Genomic DNA, 9,908 nt, shown 5'->3' on the forward strand with positions numbered 1-9,908 from the left:
CAGTCACCTTTATTGTATTCTTTTCCTGAAATGGAAAAGCAGACAGTCTTACCCATTCACACCAGCCGTCCCAAAGTCGTTATTTCTCTTGTCTTTATTGTCTACCCTACTACCCTAAAGAGCTCTCAAACACAAACTGCATTCGCCTTTTAAATCCCTCTCACATGCAACACGTTCTAAACCACCTCCCTTTTTCATGACACTTCTTAGCAACATATGTTCATCTCTGACCCATGTGTCACCTCCTCGCAGGCCCAGAGGCCCCTTCCTGCCCCCTTCACTATTACACAATGTACAGCACAGTGAAGTTTGCAAACTCTCTCAAAGTACACATTGTTCTGCTTTACATTCTTGTTGGTTAAGCACATTTCATATTTCACACTTTTTCAGCAAGCATATATGGATATAGGTTTGTGTAAGCATAACTCAAGCAATTTCCACACACAGTTATTTAGCATGTTTCACACCACATATTAGGAGAGCACACAGTGGTTATATCATTGCACGACATGACTCAAGCATCATTCAGAAAAGCACATATAGTATATATGTTCATCACTCATTATTAATTGCATATGGGTTGGTACGGGTTGCAGGTCCACTCTCACGAGCCATATTCATCACCCTCCTCTTGGACCGAAAAGCCGTAGCACCCCGTCCGATCAGTCCGCGCCACACAGGACCCAGGCATTCTTCAGCGCAGTCGCTTTCCAGAAGAACCCTCTTTTCCAGGATGAAAGTCCATCTCACAGCAGACACATTTTCTCTGACAGTCCAATATTCATCTTCCCACCCTGACAGCTTAACTTCATCAGCAGTAACGGGTACATGTTTATTTTTGTTGCATGTGCTACCATTTGCTCCGCCCCTTGTCCTGTCTTTGTTCTGTTTCCACCTGTTCTGCTCCTCACCTGTACCCAATGATTACCCTGCCTATTCAAGCCTGTCTTGCCTCATGTTCCCTGTCGGATTGTCGCAACTGTTGTGCTACCCTGTGCCGTGAGTTGTCTGTGTTTTTTTGGAAAGTAACTTTGCCTGCTGAAGTCTCCTTGAAAGAGTACTTTTTGAACTGTTAGCTTACAGAAGCTTTTTGTGTTTTTCGGCGTGGAAGCCTACAGTGGTCGTGTGCCCTGTTTTTGTGTTTGCCTTTTTGATCCTCTGTTTTTTGTGGAATAAATCCTACTTTTATCGAGCTGCGATTGGGTCCTCTTTTGAAATCCTGACACGCAGTCTGTATTTCATATACCACTGTCACTTTTCATAGGTTTCACAGTGTGTTTAACAGTTCGCTTCTTGCACTAACACTGAATAATTTAGCTTATTTTGCTTTTGTAAACCAATACTTTCAAGATCAGTCAATAAATATTGTTGGTTTTGACTTATGTTACCCCTTCCTTATGTTGTTACTGGACATATCATGTGTCCTGTTAAGCTATGTTAAATCATACAACATTTGAGACACGTGGATAATGAAAGTGGGATAATTTAATGTGGGGCCACATCATGTTTGCTTATGAAGGCTCCTGGATGCAACTTTCTTCCATAGCTTTCCACCTGTAACTTGCTACTCTAGCTATGTAGCAAGAGGGGACATATTACTGTTGTGTGCTGCCAATAGTGGACAAAAAGGTATTGCTGTATGAGTTAATCAGCTAACTTAATGTACCTACTGAATGGGTCGCCTTAATCATTATCAAAAAAATTGCCCCCCCTGAGAATTTCTTCAGGAGCCGCCACTGGTCATAACCAATAACTTAGTGTTTGGCAACCTTTGGTGTTATGTTCTATGTTTGTACTCAAAGAGCATGCAAATACAAGATTTACTACATGTTAGACAATCTTGAAATAATGATCGTGGCTGTAGACTATAACCATAGCTATAGAGTTCTATTGGGATATTTGCCATATAGAGTGACACATGTTCATTATTTGTAAAAAGAAAACCACAATGAATATGTACAGTACAAACAAGATTTATACACATATCTATGAATGCACGCATATCTATTGTAACATTCAACAGCACATTAAGCAGATACAAAGAACATGGAGACACAATAGATTGAAAGGTTCAGTGCATTAAAAGAAAAGGTAGAGTGCATTTAAAGACAGAGAGAATTCAAAGATAAAAACATAAACTAAACTCAGATGTTCCCTCATCTCGATTAGGGCTGAACGATTTGGGAAAATAATCTAATTGCGATTTTTTTCCCCCCAATATTGCGATTTAACATGCGATTTTTTTTTTATCCTATTTTTTTTCCCAACAAATTGTAATGAATGGTTTAAATATGACCAACACAATATTAGATACATTTAGTGTAAAATATTATTTCCCACATTTTACATTTTTATTTAACTGCTCATTACAGAATCAAGAACAACAAATCGGTGGCTTTGCCACTGTGCATTTAAGTAATTTAAACAAAGTCATTGTAAGAATAAACACAATGCATGGACTTTTTAAACACTGTGTGCAAAATTTACCATCTTAAGAAATACATTTTTTTTTTTTTAGACCACGTTTTTTAATCGCGAATGTGCAGTTAGAAAATCGCGATCTATCATATCGCAATTAAATCGCAAATGCAATTAATCGTTCAGCCCTAAGCTGGATCATGCTCTTGTTGATTGACATTATCCTCATTATTGAAAAATCTACGTATAACTCCTACTACTGTTGGTCCTGCTGCTGCTATTGCTTCTCCTACTACTCTTACTCCTGTTACTGCTCCTACTGTTCCTCCTGCTGCTGCTACTGCTCCTCCTGCTACTGCTACTGCTGCTCCTACTGTTGCTCCTACTGCTACTGCTGCTCCACCTGTTACTACTACTAACCCAGCAACGGCTAAAACGGTCAACATCTTTCTCTCGCTTTCTCTGTTTATTTCTTCTTTTTTCTTTCTATCTTCCTCTTTTTTTCCCTCTCCTCCTTTTGTCTTATTTTTCTCTGTGCCTCCTTGTACATCTCATTGGTGTAGTTTTCTCCCCCATTCTCCTCCACCATGGCCTCAATTTTCTCCTTTAGCTCTCTGAGCTGAGAGCTGTCTTTACTCTCATTGTTGAAGACGTGATATCCGCAAACACGTTCAGTAAGAGATAAGAGAGCAGGACTTTTGTGAAGGAAATCCTTCACTGGTTTCCCCTCCAGCACATCCCCATGAGTGAAGAGCACTATAGTGTACTTCAGCGCCCCCTCACCAAAGTTCTCCTCGATCCACTTCACAGCATTCCTCTCCTCCTCTGTGAACTTCACATCTAATCTGATCACCAGCAGGAAGGCATGAGGACCAGGGAGAGACATCTCAACACACTTCTCCAGCTCACCCTTCAGCTCTTCTGGAGACATTTCTGTATCAAATAATCCTGGTGTATCAATCAGTGTAATGTGTCTACCATCCACTTTAGTACATTGATTATTGCAGGTTTCAGTCACAGATTTTGGTGAGTTCTCCACTTTAAAAGCTTTTCTCCCCAGGATGGTGTTTCCTGAGGCACTCTTTCCAGAACCAGTTTTACCCAGCATCACGACATTTAGAGGAGACACTGTGGAGGAAACAAACAAAACTCTTTTTGAAATGAGCAGTAATTGTAGAAAAAGACACAATCTATATCTACATGACCTCCTCCACATAAGTAATCAACACAAGAGGGCATTGGGTTACAGGGTAACAACATTTACTCTTCTTAATGTTCTTAAGAACATACGGAGATGCTGTCATGAAAAACACTACTCATGGTATAGTCTTGTGACGGAGTGCGATCACTACAGATGAGTATGTGCTCTGACTGTCATACCATCGAGCCTGGCTCTTTTGAGATGCTGTCATGAGAAACACTATTCATGGTATAGTCTAATTTCATTGGAATGGGATAAAGGCAATGGAACATGTTTGGTTCTAGAATTAGTTAGGATCTTGCAGATCCAAAATTTGTCATCTTCTTCATGTGTACATGATGCTTGATCCCAAGCCTGGGAATGATAGAATATAACACTGTATTTTGATATGGGGCAGCATGACAGGCATTGATTTATCATGAAACCATGTAACATTGCAATGCCTTTTGTCCACTAGAAACACAAACGCGTCAGCATTGCGCCCACAAAATTATGAGAGTACATTCTTTCATGCACAGAAAACTAAATGAATGATTCATGTCATGCACTAAAATGACTGTTGTGCTTTTCATTTTGTGAACAAAAAGCTGAAGACACTTCTCACACAAAATTAACTAATTTCATAGAGAAAAGTAATTCTGTCAACATAATAGATGTCTTAGGTGAACATATTTAATTTTGTGGCATAAATAGTAGAATGTGCTACACTATGATCATTTTGTGCCAATGAATATTCATGTTGCCGATGGTAATAAGGGTTTTCCATATTTCTGAAAGTATGATGTGCACAAAAGGTCTTTGGTTTCCTTAGAGATCAGCGCACAAGAAAGAGTGTTAGAAACGCATGCAGACTGATTGAAAAAAAAACTTTAAACATTTTTTGATAATTAGAATGAGAAACAAAAAATAATAGAATGTAGTTATGGCCTGGCCAAACACAAGTTATTCTCTCCCCTTGACTAGCAGATGAAGTGCCTTTACCAGGTCACTGGACTGTCAAGGAATGCACTAAATGCAAACAGCTGTGACACACGCAGTTCAATATTAGTAAATGTAATAACTCATTGAATGTGTTATATGACAATGTTCATGAATTGAGAAATTGAATTACTCATTTGAACTTGCAATATCCAATTCCATGCATTATAAAGTTTTTTTTTTTTTTTTTTTCTTTTTTTTTAAGCCAGAATTCGTGCTTTCCAAATCATTTTGCTAATAATGTGTATATATGGTTCAATTTTCAATTCGATTTCAATTCAAAGGTGTGTAGAATTATTAATTTTCTTCTCAGATTAAAGGAGGTATTTATCAATAGCACATTATAGGGTCATTCCATGTCCAAAGGTCACCACATGACTCCTGCAGTAGTTCACTGAATCTGAGTAGATTTAACCTCTTAACCTAGATGTAATCTTTAACAATTACAATGATAATGATCTGTGAAGGTTTTTTGAACGTACCATCATAGTAGGAATTCCTAAATGTTTTGTATGCATTGTACCAAATATAATAATGTATTTACCAGGGGAATGCAAACATTAAAAACTATAAAAAATAAATAAAAACCCAGGAAGTGCTCAGAGCTAGCAACACAGTTTATGAAGTATTTACTTAACCTCATAGCAGGCAAGCACTCCTTCTATGACACCCCCTGTGAAGAAACGAGGCACCCTTTAAATAAGGGTTAGGGTTAGGGTAGGGTAGGGGCCTTTGAGCTAAATTGGTCCAATCAGCCCTAGTTGGACCCAACCACTGAAGTGGGGGAGCCCTCCCCACATTAGCCCCATAGACAACACAATAAGTGGCATTAACATATACTCATCACTAACACCAAGTTAAGCCAATGCACTCAAAGCCATATATTACAATATTTACACACCCTACACACACAACACATATTATTAACATACATGCATAACAAACTGAATTCCCTTCTCCCTCCACTGTGGGACGTGGAGAAATACTGCTCCTCGGTGGCGCGCACTTCCACATACGACCAGCAGGACGGGTGTGTTGAGTGAGAAAGTAGGAGTAACAGTATGTTACTAAATTTCCTGAAGTGCCCTCGGGATTAATAAAGTATCCATCTATCTATATATCTATCTATCATCCAGAGTCTATGGATGGACATATGTGTGTGTGCTTGCATTCAAAGTCTCTCTGCTCTGCTCTTGCGGGGTAATGCTAGTCAGACAGGAAGTGGTGAGAAGGGGGGATTTCACCTTTGACTTTAACTTTTACGGTTTTAAAATTAAATACATTTTGCAAAACATAACACACATAGTTCACATAGACATTGGTTGTAAGATAGATACTACACCAATTCAGAAGGAGGACACTGGCTGTAAAGTTGTTGTGCTGCTGTGACAGAACTTCAAAGGGAGGCTGGGTACGGTCACACGGTCTCTTTTTATATAATCATGTAAAAATGGTCAAGCTTGTGTGTCTATACTTTTTACATAGCTTACTATAAAACACTGTGTATGATGTGTTTCCATACTGAACCCTTTGAAATGCTGTTTTGGTAAAACACTGGATTGTACACCATATATGTTGCAGTACTTTTACAGCCCCGGCCTAGCATTTATGTGTTGACTACTGAAATGATAATGAGAACAAGTACTGAAATGTGTGAAATTGAAATTTGTGTATTTATATATTCAGTCTATTGTAACCGGTTTTGTCAGAATTCTCTGAGAAGTACAATGTAACACTGTACTGCAAAATACTTTAGCCTAAAGGCCGAGATATACTTCTATGAGGGACGGAGGGACGGATTTGACGGATTCGTGAACATTTATGGTACTCCGACGGTTGTGGGTGTTGTTGCAAAGCAATAAAAAAAAAAAATGGCTGACCAAACTCCATAGATGGTTGTATTTGTACATAGAAGTTGTTTGCTTGACCTTTTTTTGCTTAGATTTTTCTTAAGTTACTGAGAAATAGACACCCGTTTATTGTAACTGAAAAATATGTCTGAGGCGATTTGCGAGGTGTCTGAGCCAGCTATCTAATGCTAGCATGCTACTACAAACAAGGTGAACAACATGGGTTGGACCAATCACAGCCCCTGATTTCTCCGTGGGCTCTCCGTCATGACGGAGACGGATAGTTAAAAAAATTGGGAGGTGCACGTCAGGCCACGGAGGGGTACTCAGAGAGGGTTTGCAATGACGGACAGGGCTCTCCGTCTGTCCGTAAACGGACGATTAAGAATCAAGCTTAACTATTACCCCCCTCTACACCCCCACTGGCTTTGCAGTGGCAGTACAACAGTCTTTGGGGGGTGAATGGGCGTAATTAGCTCGATTGTCCACACCCAAGAGGGGTGGATAAAAACCATGCTCTTTGCCCTCAGAGATGGCTTTGCATTCTCACTATGTGTCTGATGCAGGTGCACACCATAGGTTTTTGGTGTTAAGCATTCACTATTTCATCCCGTATTTTTGTGTTAAAGAAGTAAACCCTATTTTTTTACACTCTGTGGTCTGTCTCCAATTTATGTTGCGGCTCACGAGCCTGGTCGTAACACTAAGACAAAGACAGGAGTGTTTTAGATTCATCACACTAGTGTGTAGTTGGTAATTGAAAGAGTCTAATCATATGAATAGCTGTGTTTACCATTTAGGGATTCATGCGTTTTGAACACAGTGTTTCAAAGACTCTGGCAGGCCTTGGACTTTGGATTGTTAAATGAGCCAAATACTTATGTTGAATAAAAAGACAAAATACAAGGATCACAATCATGTTAGTTTTGATGTCCATTGTTTGATAGCAGGTAGCCTACAAGTAAGAACACAGCTAAGTGTGATTATATGGACAATGGAATGCATAAGCAGCGTGTTGTGTATTCATATTGCCACTACAGCTCCCATGATCCTTCCGGTCATGGGGGAACTATAATAGTTAAATACCAGTTACATTATTGGCATCTCCAACGCCTCTTACTTCTTTAATGCGTGCCCCAACCCGATACAACAAACTGGCAACGAGGAGTGGATTTCTTAACCACATATTTGCTTGAAGCTGAACGAGGATGCTAACGTCGACGACTGGAAACTAGCAAAGGAAACTAGCAACTAGCAAGCAAGTGAACCAGAGATGGCTGACTTTAGCAGTGAGACGGGCTCGTGCTTTGACGAGAGCAGCGAAAGTTTTGAAACGTATGAGCAACGTTTTGCACAGTTTGTGATGCCAATGACAACATTAATAAAAGTAACATTGCATGTTATTAACAAGTCAATATAAATATATATATATATATATATATATAAACGCTGAAAATGATGGAAAGAGCTGCATGCGATGATCCCTTGGCAGTGGACATTCTGGTCCTTCAGGTACAGGTATGTGGGAGAAGAATTAAATAATGATTACACATAAAGAACACAAATATATGTTTATGAGACATATAAATATATACATATATATATAATATATATATATATATATATATATATATATAGTGGGGGTGTTGAGTTATGTGTTCTCGTCCATTGTTATTTGTATTATTTTATGTTGCTGATTTGTATCCTATTGTGTCAATTATACTAATTTTATGTGTTATGTAAGTTAGGGGGAAATGCACTTATGGAATTCTTAATTTGACTCTTAATTTGATGTAAATATCCGCGGATGCGAATAAAACTAAATTTAGAATTTCCAAAGTCGTGGGTTCGTATCCAGTCAGCAGTGTGTCGAAATCATTTAAAACATTCAGAATTTTGTGAAAACCCTTGGTGCCAGAGCCAGACTGAACGGGAGTGCGCAGAACTGGTACGCCATTCCTCCGAAAGCAAACCGTAGATATCTCTGATGCCTGGGGTGGATCGGAACATGGAAATAAGCGTCCTTCAGATCTATCGTTATAAACCAGTCTCCTGGCTTTATGAACTGAACTAGCAGGCGGGGAGTCAGCATTCTGAACTTCATTGTCATGAGCGCTTTGTTCAGTATACGTAGATCTAGGATCGGCCGATAGCTTCCGCCTTTTTTCGGGACTAGGAAGTATCGGCTGTAGAAACCCTTGTCTACCTCCTCGAGCGGTACAACTCGTATAGCTCCTTTTTGGAGCAGGAAATGGATCCATCCCCGAGGGACCACTGATTGGACCACCCCTCTGAACTTTGGATGGGGGTGGGCAAACTGCAGCGCGTAACCCACTGAAATAGTTTTTAGTACCCATGGCGACGAAGCGCATGCGCGCCAACTCTCCGCGCAGCCTCTCAGGCTGGGCTTCAAGTTGAATAGGTCGGGAGATAACCCACTCATAGCCAATTTGTCTATGTCTAGATCTGCGCCCGCTCCGCCTAGGGAGTGTGTGCGAGTGCAGTGGGTGCACCGCGGGGGGAGTTACACAAGCATGCCTTATTTCTGCGCCTATTGGGGCAGTGGTCAGGAGATATGAGTGTTGTGCTTGTGGGGACTGGCACACCGTGCTTGACATGAATGTTGCATGTGAGCAGCGGGCGGTTTTCCCTGGTGATGGCGGAGGATCCACCTCCCCCCTTTCTCTTTGGCAGCCATGGCGTGTAGCTGGCTGCTGCTGCGACTGAGCAGAGGGGCAGAAGGGGCGTCCCTGCCAGCCCTGACGCGCTTGGATCTTGGCCAGGGGTGCTGGGGAGCGGAACCCGCTGCGCTTCTGCCCAGGTCGAAGGGGTCGTCTGCCCCAAGGAGGACTGCTGCTCTGAGCCACTGGAGCGGGGCATCCAGGCCTGGAATGCCTCGCGGCTCCTCTGCTCAGCCTCGAACTTTGAAGTCATCGTGCCCACCGCATCTCCAAAGACGTCTTTGACGCTGAAGTCTAGCAGCGGCGCTTTCTCTCTGTCGCTTAGCTTCGCCAGTGACAACCAGAGGGACCTCTGCGTGGCCACAGAGGTACCCATGACCCTCCCCAGGGCCTGGGAGGTGCAGCGGGTGAGCCGGAGGGACAGGTCCATCGCCCAACGGAGCTCCACCACGGTCTCATTGTCGTTGCTGGCGCTGTCCTGGTCCACACAGCTACTGTTGTCTCTATCCCAGAGCACGCAGCCTTCCCCGCTGCCACTGTCCACTCTGAAGCCTAGAGGTCCTCTCCTCCTGCCATGACTACAGCTCCCGCTCCTCCTCCCGCTTCTGTGGCTCTTACAGCCACAAATACAGTCCCCGCAGCGGCCGCTGCTAATGCTCCCGCAGCTTCCAAGATCACTAACCCCGCTGGTGACCCAGCACTCACAGCTCAACCTGTCGGACCAGCACCCCCAGCCGCCGCTGCCCTTGCAGCCCCAGCCGCCGCAGACTCTGCAGACAC

The 9,908-nt window shown here is 42.0% G+C and overlaps 1 protein-coding gene across 1 annotated transcript; it reads right to left on the reverse strand.

Moving 5' to 3' along the window:
* Positions 1 to 2,926: 2,926 nt before the first annotated feature.
* On the reverse strand, positions 2,927 to 9,558 carry LOC122129893 (GTPase IMAP family member 9-like; the record flags this gene model as incomplete). The annotated part of the gene is made up of 3 exons (XM_042704625.1): positions 9,054 to 9,558; positions 8,801 to 8,854; positions 2,927 to 3,546 (listed from the first exon to the last, which is right to left on the reverse strand). Coding segments are annotated over exons 1-3 (1,179 nt in total), but the record flags the coding sequence as incomplete, so codon positions are not given.
* Between the last annotated feature and the right edge of the window lie 350 nt (positions 9,559 to 9,908).

This window comes from Clupea harengus, unplaced genomic scaffold (genome assembly GCF_900700415.2).
Source record: "Clupea harengus unplaced genomic scaffold, Ch_v2.0.2, whole genome shotgun sequence".
Taxonomy (NCBI): Eukaryota; Metazoa; Chordata; class Actinopteri; order Clupeiformes; family Clupeidae; genus Clupea; species Clupea harengus.